A 15,886-nucleotide genomic window follows, 5' to 3' on the forward strand; every position below is an offset into this window, starting at 1 on the left:
TATTTACATCCAGTCTTCACCATTTTTGCCATATCAACTATCTACTTAAACTCATATTTATTTAATATCCCTCTTCAAATAAAGTATATTTTTTAACTTGACCTCATCTTGAACAATAACATCATGATATAATCATTATTTAAGTGTGCATTAAATATATGAAAAGCATGTGAAACCTCCAGGTTTCATTTCATTAATGAATTTCATTCATGAATACACACTCATTTTATTAATACACATTTAAATAATAATAATAATAATATAGCACGTACTCTATGCCAGGCCCTGTGCTAAGATTTGACATTTAAACCTTACAAGAATGCAATGAAATTGGTACAATTATTATCCCATTTTACAGATGAGAAAACTGAGGCACAAGCAGTAAACAGACTTAGCCAAGATCACACATCTGGTTAGTGAAGGAGCCCAGAAGTTCAGGCCACCAAGCACTATGCCACTCTGGCCTGACACTGATGTGTGGATGTGGATATGTTAAAATGTCATCCGGTCAGTGTCACACTGTGAGCTCACAGGTCGCTGTATCACTCTGTGGGACCTAAGTTATTGGAATGATGGTGTAGTCGTGTTCTGATGAGGGAAGAAGGACTTAGAAACAGATATGTTTTCTTAGCCATGCCATTTGGAAAGAGCGGAGTATGTTTATTGCCATGATTTGTCCCCGGTGCAGTCACAATACACATAATGAAGACCCGGGTGGGGTTGGAGTAACCACTCTGTCCCCCACCCAAGGTCACGGGGGCTGGAGTTGGGGCCAGAGGCCTTTGAGAGCCTGGCAAGGTGTCCTTGTAGGGGCTTCACACCAAACATCCCATGGGGGTGGCTGGGAATTCCTTCTGAAACCCCTGGGGGTGTCCAGACATGCATGGCTGGCATCAGGGTCATGGCGTGGCCCCCCAAAGGAGAATGGGTGTGGTCAGAAGCCCCCACTCTGCTGTTTGAATTGCAGTCAGACTTCTTCTTGGGGGACACGGTGGGGGTGTGGGGCTTTGAACCTGTGACGACTCTGAAGGGGAGGGAGAGAAGCCTTGGAGCAGACAGTCTCCTGGGGAAAGCATTGTCCATTGGGGACAGGCTGAGTGCCCCACTCTGTACCCTCGCCAACCCTCTCCTCTTACTCACCGGATTTCAGAAATCTTCTTGAGCGCGGACATTACCCGCACGGGCCACGTGAAGCCAACCAGAGCCGGGGAGAACAAGGTACGGCTCAATCTTGGTGGATGCCGCTGCTTGCAACTCCAGAGTTTTCCTCAGGCGCCCCCTTGTGGTGATGGGGTGAATGGCAGCCTGTCTGTTCACCCGTTTCCGTGTTCGCTGTAAAAGAGACAAAATTTAGGAAGAACAAGAAAAAGAAGAAAATTAAAATCACCACTACCACTTTGGTTTATATATCTCCCATCTCTTTTACAAAACTAGATTTCACCAGAGAATGTGTTGTCCTACAAACTGGGAGCTGCAGAGTCTCCCAGTTAATGCAGAGCAGAAAGAAAATTTGCAGGCAGGTCTCAACTCTAGCTCAAAAATCCCCTAGCCCAGGCTTTAACGGCCTGTGGGAGAGATTGCATGGTCACTGGGGGTGAAGAATAGACAAAGGAAGAAATGGCAGGAGATAGAGGAGGGAAGGACCCAGGTGGTGGCAGGGGATGTGTGTTCTGGAAAGATAGGGTGTGGGTTGTGCAGAGGTGAGGCGTGCAGGTGATGCGTAGTCTTCACCGGGGTCTGTGGATGAGCCTCGGCGTGTCCCTGAAACTCCAAAGCTGCACAATTTTATGCTGATGTGCTCTTTAGGAGGCTGTGACCTGTCAAATTAATGGGGTAACCTGTCAAATTAAGGGGGTCAGTCAAAAGTGGGGGGAAGAATTACAGGGGAATCCATCCCAGTGTCCCACCCAAAACTCAGTCATTCCCCGGGGGCGAACACTCTGCCCTCCACTACAAAAGGAAGACATCATGGAGATTACCTCCCTCCCGGGAGGGGCTGCTGCATTTGCTTTAATCTTTGGACAGAGGGGAACCGGCTGCTAAGAATAGTGCGCACTCTTTGTTAAACGCGTAATTAAGAGTTCACATGAGAGTAACTATTAAGATCAGGATCTTGACACAAATATTTAGCCCAGTTTGGTTTGCCAATCCAACAGTTTTTAAAAGCTGTTAAAATCAGTTTTACTGTCTTGGGCTCCTTTTTTAAAGTGGATGAATTGCATTTTTGGTAAATTTCTTTATGACTTTGGGGGCAGGCAAAAATCCACTCTTGGGACCAAAGAGTTACCTGTAAACCACGGGAGGCTAATGAGATGCTAGGGAGAGATGGCCCCGAGAGTTGGGGACCTACACAGTTTCCTAAGCGCGCCCTATCCCTGCGGGGTGTCCGCAGAGGACCTGGACCTGGGGCCCTCGTGGACAAGGCGCCGTCCTGCTGGTGAACTGTGACCAAGACGATCCCATGTCTTCCACCTTGGACTTCGAGGATGACAAGATGCTTGACAGCAAAGGTAAAGACCCACAGAGCTAATGGGAGCAGAAGTTTGGTTTTTATAAAGCCCTTGCTCCTCAGCCCTCAGAAATCAGGGGAAGCGTGTTCTTGTTACACGTCCATTGTATAGCAGAAGGAGTGGTCAGGGATCCTGAGAGGGTGAGTGGCCCACCCAAGGACACACAGCAGCCAGAGAAGAGCTGGGACCAACGCTGAGTCTCCCAGTACTTCCTCAGGCCCCAGTTTCTGTGGCCCAGCCCCCTGCCCATCCCAAACTTCTGTTCTTGGGTCAAACCTGGGGCCCAAAATAATTCAAAATGAAAACCTGACTCCTGCCTGAAACTCATGTCGGAGCAGCCCCGAGCCCCTGCCATGTGTGGGGCCCTGCTCTGACCACTTCAGAACTAACTCATTTGACCCTTCAACACAGGCTCAGAAATATGTACTGTCCTCATCCCCACTTTGCAGATGGGAAAACTGAGGCATGGGGAAGTTAAGTAATTTGCTCGAGGTTGCGCCGCTAGTAAGTCACAGGCTCAGGATTTGAACCCAGCATCCCGACCCCAGGGCAGGTTTAGGGGCACAAGGGTGGTTGTACATGCAAGGTCTCTGCTGGCACACCTCTGAGGTGTGGCCGGGGTGGAAGACACATTGCCCACCTGCACTGGAGGAGGGTGCTGAGGGGGTGAGGTCGGCCGGCTGCGGCAGCGCTGTGGCCTTCCCGGGGAGGTGCTAGGACCGTGCAGAAGTGGAGGCGTTTGAAGCTGCATGCAGTTGGCCTGGCCTGGTGCCAGGCCGCAGCTTCTACCTGGTGCCTGGCACACGGAGGTAATCAAAATAGCCGGCACCTTTTGTGGGCACTCCCAGGACGCCGGGCACTAGGATGAGCTATCCATACATATGACCTCACTCTTCCCCCTGCGTGGGCACTACTCCCAGCCTTGTTCACTGATGAGGACACTGGCACCGAGAGTTGAAATACCCCCCCAAGCTCACCCAGGTCCAGGGTTCAAGCCCCGCCGACCCCAGTGCCCTCAACCCCGTGGCTGTCGTCAGCTTCGCTCTCCCCACGCCTTTGTCGGCCACTGTTCAGGTTGGGTCACCTCTCACGCAGGCCCAGGGGAGAAGCCTCTGCACTCACTCATTTCACAAATAGCCATCAAGCACTTGCCATGTGCCAGTCATTGTTCTAGGTGCTTCTAGGTTTTCTAGGTTCTAGGAGCTGGGGTGGACCATGAACAGGATAAATGTGGTCCCTGCTTTGCCGAGCTTACATCCTAAGCTCATCCTAGTGGGAGAAGACCAGAAACTTGCTTAGCTTTAATTCCAAAACGAAAAGCATCATTTAAATACTAGAAAGAACATAAAAAAAATAAAACCAGGTGATGGTAAAGGGCGGTGGGGAAGGGGTGGGGGAGGGAGGGGGAGGGGATGGGAGAGGAGTGGAGGGGGCAGGGTCTCAGGGGCCTGCTTCTCAGGCCATGCCCTTCTCGTTCCAGACCTGCAGGACATGTCCCTGGTGACCCTGAGCACGAAGACCCCCTGGGACTTCTTCACCACGCATCAGCTGGTGCTCCACGTGGCCAGATCGGAGATGGACAAAGTCAGGGTGTTCCATGCCAATCGTGAGTCATCCTTGGCCATTGTCTGGGTGTTCCCTTCCTGCCCCCGCCGGCGGGGCCCAGCACTTTCACACCCGCTTCCGCTAATAATTCCTGAGCCCCTCCTGTGTGCCAGGTTCTAAGAACTGAGGACACAGCAGTGAGCAAGATACACAACATCTCTGCCCACTACCTTCTAGAAAGGACACACAGACAAAATGCAGACAAACAAACGAGATGCTGTCTGGTGCTGGTGAGCACCGAGAAGGAAATAACCCCCCTCCCGAGGACTGTTGTAATTGTTCTCTGTGTGTCTGTCTCTCTGTCTCTGTCTCTGTCTCTCTCTCTCTCTCACACACACACACACACACACACACACACACACACACACACAGAGGACTCTTGTTTGCAGAGATTTTTGGAAGCAAGTGGCTGCATGTGTTATGTAATCATTTGTCCTCCAACATCCTGCAAATCAAAGACGTCAGAACTTCTCAGCGGCTTCTGGGCACCTGCTGCTGCTGAGAGCCAGGCTCAGTTCTAGGGACCGGGCACGGGACAAAGAACGTAAGAGTCCCTGCACTCACGTCACTTTCATCTCAGTGGGCTGAGAGACGATGTGTCAAACAATTAAGTAAAACACCCAGTGCGTCAGATGGCGTGAAATGCTGTGCAGAAGAAGGCAGCGGAGCGGCGGGTGCGGGTGGGGGCGGAGTCAGGGCGTGGGTAGAAGGCGGTCAGGGAAGGCCCCCCCTTCAGGTGTCATTTGAGTAGGAGGAGCTGTGGGAACAGCCACCGGACACCCGGGGAAGGGCATTTTAGGCAGAGGGTACCGCAGGTGCCAAGGCCCTGAGGTGGGGTGGGGCCTGTGGACTTGAGGGATACGGGGGCAGTGCGGCTGGAGTGCAGCGCATGAGGGTTGAGGCGGCAGATGAGGGTGGGGAAGAAACGGCAGAGGGGAAGGGGCCAGGTCAGGGAGACGTGGAATGACTGGCTTCTAGTCCGAAGGAGAAGGGGGAGCCGTCTGAGGGTCTCGCGCAGAGGCACGACTTGATCCGACTCACTTCCATTCTAGACCAAAGTGATTAGGCTGACGTTGATTTGGCGACAAGCCAACTCCTTGCCTCTGCCGAGGCATCACCTCCTCCAGGAAGCCTTCCCTGGCCCTCCGGGGTTCCCTCCATCACAGCACTGATTACTGTCTGTGATTTTCACTGTCTTTGCTCCTCCCTATTCACCCAGGAGGCTGTGCACTCCCTGGGGACCGGGACAGTGACTGTCACCCTGGTAGTGACTGTCACCCTGGTCTCCCCAAGTGTCAGCTGAGAGCAGGTGCTCGGGAATGAATGAATGCATGGACGAACCATAATGTGTAATGGACTTCCTGTAACGTTGGGAATGGCTCAGGCACCCCAGTCCCCCTATTCCTGGACCCCCAGCCAGGGGGGCGTTGTCCCAGCTGAGACTTTAGTCTCTTTCTCCTAAATGGAGGCTCTGGCCAGGTTTAGCCATGAGGGGCCCTCAGGGGTGACATGCAGTGGCCCTGGGACGGCATCAGCACCAGGGAGAAGAAGACAGGGTCTGCAGAGGTGGGACACAGCCCTGAGCCTCCCCTGCCCTCCCTAGGGGACAAACAGCGCCCCGGGTACAGGGTGGTCCTGGGGCCGAAGCAGCCCTCCCACCTCCTGGAGCTCCCGGGCGGCGAGCACAGCACAGACTTCTACGTGGAGGGCCTCTCTTTCCCAGATGCCAACTTCCCTGGGCTCATTTCCCTCACCGTCTCCCTGCTGGCCACGAACAACCCGGTAGGCCAGGATGGCGGCCCAGAGGGGGGACCTGGGCTTCCAGGCAGTGGCCCTGCTGTGGGTTTGCGGGGGGTGCACAGTGCACAGCCCATCTGGGGAGGGGGCTCCAAACAGCCTCTGGGAAGTAGGTGTTGGGCCCTGGCTGCTGTGACGCCCCCCCCCCCACAGGAGCTCCCCAAGGCCCTGGTTTTCCAAGACAGCGTGGCCTTCCGTGTGGCCCCCTGGATCATGACCCCCAACACCCAGCCCCCGAAGGAGGTGTACGTGTGCAGGTGAGGGGCCCAGAGTGCTGGGGGGCGGGCACAGATACGCCAGGGGGAGCCCCGGGTTCTGGCCGCAGGCCCGCCGTGCACTCGCTGTGTGGGTGGGAAGACAGTTGTTATCCCTCTGCAACTCGCCGAGGGCCTGCGGCTTGCCTGGACCCGTAAAACGGCGGGGAAAATTATTCTTGTTGTTTTTGTTGTAACTGTCCTGCCCTGACGCAGGCTGAGGGCTGCGTTAGCTCCGGGGCCTATAGAGTTTGCTAGACCTGGAAGGTGAGAACCCTCGGTCCATAAGCCAGGCTTCCAGGGCTTCTCAGAGTGTGGCCCCTGGACCTTCTGCACCAGAAACCCCTGGGGACTCCTTTAAAATGCACGTTCCTGCCAACCTCTGACCTGCTGGGTCTCGTCCCTGGAGATGGCCCATCTGCGTTTTAACGAGCTGCTCTGGGAGCCTCATCCTGCAGACTGAGAGCACCTGTTGCGTATGGTGGGGTCTCAGGGGACCCTCCCCTCTCCTCTTCCAGTCACTTTGGGGCAGAAGGGGTGGGAGTGTAACCTGGTGGTCAGAGCGGGCTGAAAGCCAGCAAGACCTGGGTTCAAATCCCAGTGCTGTCCCCACATGATGTGACCCTGAGCGTTGACCTCCTCATTCTATCCTCTCTTTGGTGGAAGGGGGTACCCACTAGTTTCCCCCACAGATTGTTACAAGAATTCAGTGAGACGGTGCTCACTAAGAGCAGAGACAGGACGAGCCAGGCGTCTCCGTCCAGGCCTGAGCTCCTGCTCCAACCCCGGGGACCCTGCAGGGGTCCAGTGCGCTCCCTCAGAGCCCGGCCAAGGCCGTGGCCATTGAATCCAGAGCACTAGGAGCTTCCTCCATGCTCTTTCTAGGATACTTGAAAATGAGGACTTCCTGAAGTCAGTGACTGCTCTGGCCAAGAAAGCCAGGTGCCAGCTGACCATCTGCTCCGAGGAGGAGAGCATGGATGACCAGTGGATGCAGGTCTGTGGCCCCGTGGGGTGGGTGGGCCGGGGCACACAGGATGAACGTCCCTGAGGGTCAAGGGACACTGGAGGACCTGGGCTCTGGGGCTCAGCCTAGCACCTTGCTGGCCACCCTTCCCCAGATGGGCCGGGAGTTAGGAGCCTCTGCGGGTCCTTGCACAGGGGGCTCCGGCCAGTCATTCAACTGACATCTCCTGCGGGCTGCTGTGTGTCTGCCGTGGTCACCAAGATGAAAGTCAGCTTCCCGCTTGGAAGCTCTCAGACGACCTTGGCAATGCTGCAAAGCTCACGAGGTCGGAGCTCAACAGTCCCTCGAGTGGCCATCCCTCCAAGCCAGCCTTCCTGGGCTGGGTCACCAGACCGGGCCACACCCCTGCTCCAGCATCCTCCATGGCTCCCACCTCCTCCTTCTCAGCTTGCCCCCAGGGCCCTCCCGACCTGGCCACCCCCCTCACCTAGTGCCAGCCTGCCAGCGCACCGGCCACACTGTCACCATTCTGTTTCTGTGCCCTGAGCTCCCTGAGGGCAGAGACTCAGCCTCATTCAGCTCAGCACCCCGGCGCCTGGCGTTGGGCAGTGCCCTGGGCCACGGTGGGCTGAACACCCTTGCTTTACCTCTGGACTCCTTACTCTTCCACGCCCTTCCCCCTGCTCCCACCTCCACACCTTTGCCCATCCTGTTCCTCCTCCGACACCCTGCCCACTCCCACCCCCGCTGTCCAGATCACCCTCATCCACTCCCAGCTGGAATGCTCCATTTCCCCAGTCCCTCCCGTGGGAATTCATCCGTCTTTCTTCTCACCCCCAAATAACACCCTCTCTTCCTTCTCGTCATTCCGTCTGGTTAAATCGGGTTGAACCGTATGAATTGCCGCTGTACCGCCCATTTTGACCTCCTATGGTCAGCCTCACAGTGCTTTATGTCCACTGTCACACCCGTCCAGTAGAATCCGGGCAGGCTCTGCACCAGATGCACTTCTGCCCCGTGGGCTGGGCTGGGGCCTCACCTGCCCCCGTTTGGGGGAGGGCTGCTCTGATCCTCACCATCCAGGCTTAGCTTAGCAGTGCTGCCTTCAAGAAGGTTTCTCTCACCCATCCCAACCACATCGGGGGCACCCCTCCTCTGTGTTCTCACAGACCCCTCACCCCCCTCCCATCATGTCCTAACACTGGGTGGTGAGTGCCCCGCTCCCTGGATCTCTCACTCTGAGGACAGGGCCCGAGGCTCGTTCACCATGGTCCCCAGCCCCTGGCAGCATCCGGCCCGGGTCACTCACAGGAGAGGGAGTGAAGGGCACCCCAGCGATCTCACAACGTTTTTGCAAGTACAGGACAATAGGCTCTGCTGTCTCAGAGCCACTGCTCTGGGGTCGAATAGCCCACCTGAATTTGCTCTTGACCCCAAGGGTGGGAGAGAGGATGGTTCCAGGCCTGCCATCCCTGCGCTGGGCGCCAAGACCCAGGCAGCAGGCGTCACAGCCTCCCTTCCACTCCGCACAGGACGAGATGGAGGTGGGCTACGTCCAGGCCCCGCACAAAACGCTGCCCGTGGTCTTTGACTCCCCGAGGAACAGAGGCCTGAAGGAGTTCCCCCTCAAATGCGTGCGGGTACGTACGTGCTGGGGGGGCACCAGCTGCTGACAGCCCCCTCCTTGAGGACCCTCCCTCCTCGCCTGTCTCCCCAGCCCTGCCCCTACAGCCGAGCCTGCCATTGCTGTTTCTGTTATCACCACGATGACATCTATCTCTTCCTTTCCCGAAGCCCCTTCCAGCCATGAGCTCACTTTGTCCTCGAGATAACCCTGCCGAGGACATGGGTCAGGCTTGGGCATCCTTGTTCCACTGAAGATGCTCTTGCTGCAAGGTGGGGGTGGGGCCAGGACCAGAACCTTCCCCAACATCCAGCTGGCGGCTCTGTCTTTTGGGTGGGGTCTGGCCTTCTGGGATTTGAGGCGGGGGATTCAGGATCAGAGTGATCATTTCCTCGGTGGGACTTTATCAGCCAAAGACTCTATATGTGTTTGGGGGGTTGGGTGACATATTGGTGACTCATGCTTGACTTGCCTGGCAGGTGCGTGCAAACTCAGCAGAGAATTATAATAATAATAATGGGTACATTTATTGAACATGTGTTCTGTCAGTCACAGTGCTAAAATCTACCTGCACTGACTCATTTAATTTGTCTGACAACCTTTAATGTAGATGCTATCACATGGCCCATTTTATAGATGAAGAACTGAGGCTCAGAGAGGTGAAGCAGCTTTCCCAAGCTCACACAAAAAGAGAATGGAGAAGTTGGGGGCCGGCCCTGTGGTGTAGTGGTTAAGTTTGGCATGGTCTGCTTCAGCAGCCTGAGTTCACGGGTTCGGGTTCCGGGCACAGATCTACACCACCGTCAGCCATGCTGTGGCGGTGACCCACATACAAAATAGAGGAAGAATGGCACAGATGTTAGCTCAAGGTTAATCTTCCTCACCAAAAAAAAGAAAAAGAGAGAGAGAGAATGGAGAAGTTGGAATTCAAACCAGGCTGGTCTGGCTCGGTGAGCATGCTCTTAACCACACGCTTCCCCCCTCTCCCAGGAGGATGCTAGGCCTGCACTCCAAGCCCTGACAGCTCCTTGACTCCGGGTGCCAGGGAAAATGGAGGAAAGAGTGTGGGGTGCAACGTGTGCCGTGATGAGGGGCTTTCCAAGGAGCACCCTGCGCCCCAAGGGAGGGGAGGTGGCCCTGCCCACATGGAGGCGTTGAAAGGAAACCTGAGGTTAACTCAGCAACTTGTCCGAGGCGCACTCACTCTCCCGTGCTGAGTGGTGCCGATGCAAAGATTTTGTTGGGTTCGAGGTGTCTCTCTGCCATGGAATCAGGTTAATCCTGTTTCAGGAGCAACGGGATAACTTAGCCAACTACCTCGGAGACTTTGGCCCTTCTCGCTGGTGCCAGTCCTCCTCTGTTCAGTGGTCGTGTCTCCTTCTTGATATTCCAAGTGTAACAAGGCCCCACCTGTTTCTCCAACCTGATCGTGGGCCACCTTCCCTGTCCCTCACCGGCTCCAGCCCCGCTGGCCTCTTTCCTGTTCTTCAAATGTGCCCGACTTTGAAGGCTGGTGCCAACACTGAAGGTCTCAGCGCCAACGCCCTCCTCAGTGGGGCCGTCCTAACGCTGAAGGACACCCCATCCAGCCCGTGGCATTCTCCACCGCTGCACCCTGTTGGTTTCTTCTCAGTATTTTGTTATAAATCCCTGACTTGATGCTTATTCTTCATTGTCTGCCCCCCTGCTGGACTGGAAGCACCACGAGGGCAGGGCTGAAGCCGTGCTGCCCATCACGGGACACTGTGCACTTAGCACGCAGCTTGACACACCGTGAGTGTTCTTTCTGGAAGCCCATGTCAGTAAATTCCGTTCCACCTCTGTAAATGGAGACCAGCAGCACTTACCATACATAGAAGGCAACTGTGAAATTAAACAGAATTACAACAAAATTAAATTATTAAAGCCAGCTCGATACAAATGGCTGCAAAACCTCTGAGCCAAGGTTGTGCCCTCTCTCTGGTTGTTAAGATGGGAGGTCAGCAGGTGTTCAGGATGGATTCACACCACTCGGGGGCTTTAGTCTTCAACAAACGAGAAAGCCCGGAGGAGAATTGAAAGGACCACATTTGTAAGCCTGCACCGGAAGTTGTGTCAAGCAGCGCGTGTGAGCATCCTCTGCGCATCCCACGCGTGGGGAGCCACTTCTGTGGACTGTGGACACCCCTTCATTTGCCTGCAGAAATCCAAGCCTGCAGCCTGTGGAACTGATCCCCTCTCCTGGCGAGAGCCAGGGCAGCGACTTGTGTGAATTCATCATTCATTCATCAAACAGTCTTTGAGCACTTACTCTGTGCCTGGCCCTGTTCTGGGCACTTGGAGTTCGTCAGTGAGCAGGCCAAGGCCCCTGCCCTCTCAGAGTCGACGCTCTAGTCCAGAGAGACAGACAGTGAACAAGAAGTCTAACAAATAAATAAATTCCGTTGTACACTGGAGGGTGGAATCAAGGGCTTTAGGCAAAGGGAGAGCAGAATCAAGGGGCTCCCAGGTGCCAGAGTGGTGGGAGGATTAGACTGCAACTTTAAATAGCATTTCAGGGTAGGCCTCCTGGAGAAGCTGACATTGGAGCAAAAACTCGAAAGGGGTGAAGGAGTTGGCCATATGGACCTCTGGGTGAAGAGTGTTCTAGGCAGAGGGAACAGCCAGTGCAAAGGCCCTGAGACAGGGCATGCCTGACATGTTCAGGGAGGAGCGAGGAGGCCAGAAGTGTGAGGGGGTGATGGGGGATGGGGTGTGAGGGGGGAAGATCCTGTGGGCTTGTTGGCCATTGTAAGGCCATTTGTTTAGAATCTGAGAAACTGGGGAATCATTGGAGGGTCTTAAACAGAGGAGGATTATGATCTGATTGATGTTGTAAAAGGGAAGCTCTGGATGCATGTCAAGAATGGACGCCAGGGGCGAGGGCGGGGGCAGGGAGAGTGGGGAGGAGGCTGGGGCAGTGACCAGGTGAGAGATGATGGGGGCGCAGACCCAGGGAGCAGGATTGGGGTGAGAAGTGGCCAGATTCCGGATATGTTTGAGGGCAGAGCCTGCAGGATTTCCTGACGGCTGCGAGGACGTGACAAGCCAAAGGTGACATCAGGCTCTGACCTTTGTGAGCGGCAGGCGCCATGCCCTGAGATGGGGAGCACTGTGGGAGGGGATGAGGGGTGGGAAGAGGGTCAGCCGTTCCGTTTGGGGCGGTGTGAGATATTGAGTCAGCATCCAAGAGGGGAGTCGGGCAGTGGCTGCGCGTGTGGAGTCTGGGAGGAGGTGCAGACTGGGGATATGGTGTGAGCTTTTCAGCACGTGGATGGTATTTCCTGGGCCTGGGCAAGGCCGCCAAAGCGGAGAGTGAGCTAGAGAAAGGAGACCAAGGACTGGGCCCAGGCCCGTGCTCAGGAGACCGTGAGGGGGCCACGGTGAGGGGCGACCAAGAGCGCTCAGGGTCCCGAAGGCCAAGTGGAAAGAGGGAAGGCCGTGGGTGTGACCCGCTGACTCAGTCGCTACTGGTGGGCGAGGAAGACGAGGCCTGGGCAGTGCCCACTGGGTTTAGCTGTGTGGTCACGCAGGCCTCGACGAGAGCAGTTTTCATGGCACAGTGGGGGTGGAACTCATGTTTGCATGGGTTTAGAGAGAAAGGAAATTGGAAATGATGGTATTTATTTTTTCATTCATTCATTCGTTCATTTATTTTGAGGAAGATTGGCCCTGAGCTAACTCTGTTGCCAATCCTCCTCTTTTTTGCTGAGGAAGACTGGCCCTGGGCTAACATCTGTGCCCATCTTCCTCTACTTTATATGGGACGCCGCCACAGCATGGCTTGATCAGAGGTGTATAGGTCCGCACCCGGGATCCGGACCCGCGAACCCCGGGCCGCGGAAGCAGAATGCGTGAACTTAACGGCTATGTCACCGGGCGGCCCTGGAAATGATGGTTTTTAAACTCATGGAGACACAGACATCCTAGAGACTACCCATCTTCCCAGAAAAATGCACCCAGGCTCACAATTTGGAATCTCCTTGCAGGAAGTCTGTGGCCCCATGAATTGAAGAACATCGATTTGTAGAAGGTGGAATGAGTGATGGCCCCTCCAATATGTCCACGTCCTAATCCCCGGAACCTGATGCTATCTTATATGCAAAAGGGACTTTGCAGATGTGATTAAGTTAGGGATCTGGAGATGGGAAATTCTCCTGGATTCTCCGGGTGGGTTCTCTGTAATCATGACGCTCCTCGTAAGAGGGAGGAGGGAGGGTCAGAGGGGGACAAGGTGCGTGATGACAGAGTGATGTGTTCTGAAGACGGAGGAGGAGGCCAACAGCCGGATGGCCACAGGAGCTGAAAAAGGCAAGGAAATGGATTCTCCCCTCAGAGCCTCCAGAAGGAACCAGCCCTGCCACACCTGGACCTGAGCCCAGGGAAACTGACTTCAGACTTCTGCCCTCCAGAGCTGTGAGAGAATAAACGTGTGTTGTTTTAAGCCACTAGATTTGTTACAGCCACAGTGGGAAACTAACACGGGGGGAGAGATGTATCGTCCACCTGTTCTTCTCCCAAAGATCCAGTGGAGGCATCACAGCCATTGGGCGAAGCTCATTCCAGCCCGAGATCAGGACGGCGCAAGAGGGCCTGCCGTAGAGACAGTTCAAATCCTGGTCCTTCCACAAACTGGCTGTGGGACCTGCAGAAGCCACACCCCACTCTGAGCTTAGTTTCTTCTCTGCAAAATGAGGATAAAAATGATATTTTGTGGCTTTGTTATTATGCCCAAGTTCAGGTTTACGCGCATTAGGGACTGGCAGCTTGTACGCAGTAGGGACTGTTCACAAATGCCGGTCCCTTCCCCTGCCCCGCGACTCAGCTGCCTCCAGCATCCCACAAACACTAACGGCGCCTGCTGGGTACCAGCTGCCCACGTTACCCAATTCCCTCCTGTGACCAGGTTAACCTTTGACCTTTGACCCCACCCTCTCTTCACCGGGAGACTCAGTTCTCTAACACTTGGCATGTGCTTCTCCCATCTCAGGGTCCAGATTTTGGCTATGTGACTCGAGGGCCCCAGACAGAGGAGATCACCGACCTCGACTCCTTTGGCAACCTGGAAGTGAGCCCCCCAGTCACAGTCGGGGGGAAGGAGTACCCGCTGGGCAGGATTCTCATTGGGAACTGCAGTTACCCCAGGTGAGGAGGGAGGCGTGGAGAGGGGCGGACGCAGGGACGCTGCGGAAAAGCAGAGGCCAGAGCAGAAGCGTTCCCAACTTGCTCCCAACCCACGAGGGCGCGACAAACTTGAGGGCTTGTGGGAGGAATCCCAGTGCAGGGCAAGGAACGCGGGCTTAGGAGCCCGATAGACCCAGGTTCACCTTCCAGCTCTGCTATTCACTCTCAGTCAGTGAATACTTCCTGAGCACCTACTGTGTGCCAGGTACTATGCTAGGAGCTAGGAAGGAATGCTGCCATGAACGTGACAGACAAGTCCCTGCCGCTATTCTAGTGAGAGAGACACATAATAGAAAAGTAAACAAATAAGATAATTTCAAATAGTGAAGAAAACAAAAAAGAGAGGAGCAGAGGAGGAGTGGGAACTATGTTAGTCAGAGTGACCAGGGAGGGCCTCTCTGGGGAGGGGGCTTTTGAGCTGAGGCCTGATGACTAGAAGGACATGGCTGCTTGGAAATCTGGGGTAGAAGGTTCCTGGCAGATGAAAGAGCACGTGCAAAGGCCCTGAGACAGAAATGAGCTTGGCGTGTTCAAGAAGGCCAGAGAGGCTAAAACAAGTTGAGCAACAGGAAAGGCAAAGGGCTAGATCACAAAGGACCTTGGTGACCAGAGCAAGGAGAAAACTGAAGCTCAGAAAGATGAAGGAATGTCCCCAAGGCCACACAGCTAACAAGGGATCACGAGCTCAGGTAGGACCAGCTCCCAACCCCATGTTCACCCACAGCATCAGCATCTAGGCTAAGTCAACACACAGTGCTTTCTGAGGCTAAGCTCTGGTCCTATTGACCTTGGTGACTCTGTGCCTCAGTTTCCCCCCAATAAAACTGGGATGACAATTCCTCAATTCCACACATGTTAGGGGATATAATAAAGGCATCCCAGGCTCCTGAATCTCTTCCCTGAAGGAGATCCCTGACCCCTTGCCAAGCCTCCAGTCCCTCAGAGACCTGCCCGTTGACGCCCCGACCCCATAACATGTGTTCCATCCTGCGTTGGCAGTGAGGAGAGCCAGGAGATGCACCAGGCCCTGCAGGACTTCCTGATCGCCCAGCAGGTGCAGGCCCCCGTGAAGCTCTACTCCGACTGGCTGTTTGTGGGCCACGTGGACGAGTTCCTTAGCTTCGTTCCCGCGCACAAGAAGGTGCAGTCTGGGGGCCTGGAGGAGGCCACGTCTCCTTCCTGGGTTCCAGGCACAGCCCTGCACTCTGCCTGGGGGGCCGCCCTGACTGACTCTGTTTTTCCCTCACCCCCAGGAGGGGGCAGGGAGGAGGTGCCCAGCCTGGGTCCAAGCCACACTCCCTGTACCCTTGGCCGGCCCTCCTCCTTGGGAGCCCCAGGGTCAAAGCTGACCTCTGACCCCAGTGTTTCTGCCTCCAGGGCTTCCGGCTGCTCCTGGCCAGCCCCAGGTCCTGCTACAAACTGTTCCAGGAGCAGCTGAAGGAGGGCCACGGGGATGCTCTGCTGTTCAAAGGCATCGCGAGTAAGTTGGCCATGCTTTGTTCTTCTGAGCACCTACTGTGCGCCAGGCCCCATGCTAAGCGTGGGGGATGCTGTGTGAACAGGGCAGAATAGCTCCCTGCCTCAGCGCTCGCAGTCCAGGGGAAGGGAGTCAAGAGAACAGCTACAACAGGAGGGCTTTGGAGGGTGTCTGGGAGGCGCTCAAGGAAGGCTTCCTGGAGGAGGCAAAGACCAAGCAGGAGCATGAGGGATGAGCAGGAGTTGGCCAGGCAAATGGGGTTGTGGGATGAGAGGAAGAGAGAGATTCCAGATAGAGGGAACAGTGAATAGAAGGCTCAGAGGCAGGAGAAAGCAAGATGTGTTTGAGGTTCTGGAAAAAACTCAGTCTGGCTGGAGCACAGAATGCAATCTTACTTTTTCAGTAAAGTCCACTGACATGAGCTGGGGTCAGAGGTCAAGCAGCCTCCAC

At 55.2% G+C, this 15,886-nt stretch overlaps 1 protein-coding gene across 1 annotated transcript in view; it reads left to right on the forward strand.

Annotated features, from left to right (window-relative positions):
• PADI4 (peptidyl arginine deiminase 4) overlaps positions 1 to 15,886 on the forward strand; it is a 37,973-nt gene that overhangs the window by 18,638 nt on the left and 3,449 nt on the right. Inside the window, exons 4-13 of the mRNA XM_058553028.1 lie at positions 1,151 to 1,218; positions 2,393 to 2,510; positions 3,991 to 4,116; positions 5,719 to 5,897; positions 6,066 to 6,169; positions 7,052 to 7,163; positions 8,666 to 8,773; positions 13,766 to 13,920; positions 14,959 to 15,100; positions 15,337 to 15,439. Coding sequence (XP_058409011.1) covers positions 1,151 to 1,218; positions 2,393 to 2,510; positions 3,991 to 4,116; positions 5,719 to 5,897; positions 6,066 to 6,169; positions 7,052 to 7,163; positions 8,666 to 8,773; positions 13,766 to 13,920; positions 14,959 to 15,100; positions 15,337 to 15,439 — 1,215 coding nt within the window. The remainder of the gene's footprint in view (positions 1 to 1,150; positions 1,219 to 2,392; positions 2,511 to 3,990; positions 4,117 to 5,718; positions 5,898 to 6,065; positions 6,170 to 7,051; positions 7,164 to 8,665; positions 8,774 to 13,765; positions 13,921 to 14,958; positions 15,101 to 15,336; positions 15,440 to 15,886) is intronic.

Source organism: Diceros bicornis, chromosome 13 (genome assembly GCF_020826845.1).
Source record: "Diceros bicornis minor isolate mBicDic1 chromosome 13, mDicBic1.mat.cur, whole genome shotgun sequence".
In the NCBI taxonomy this organism is placed as follows: Eukaryota; Metazoa; Chordata; class Mammalia; order Perissodactyla; family Rhinocerotidae; genus Diceros; species Diceros bicornis.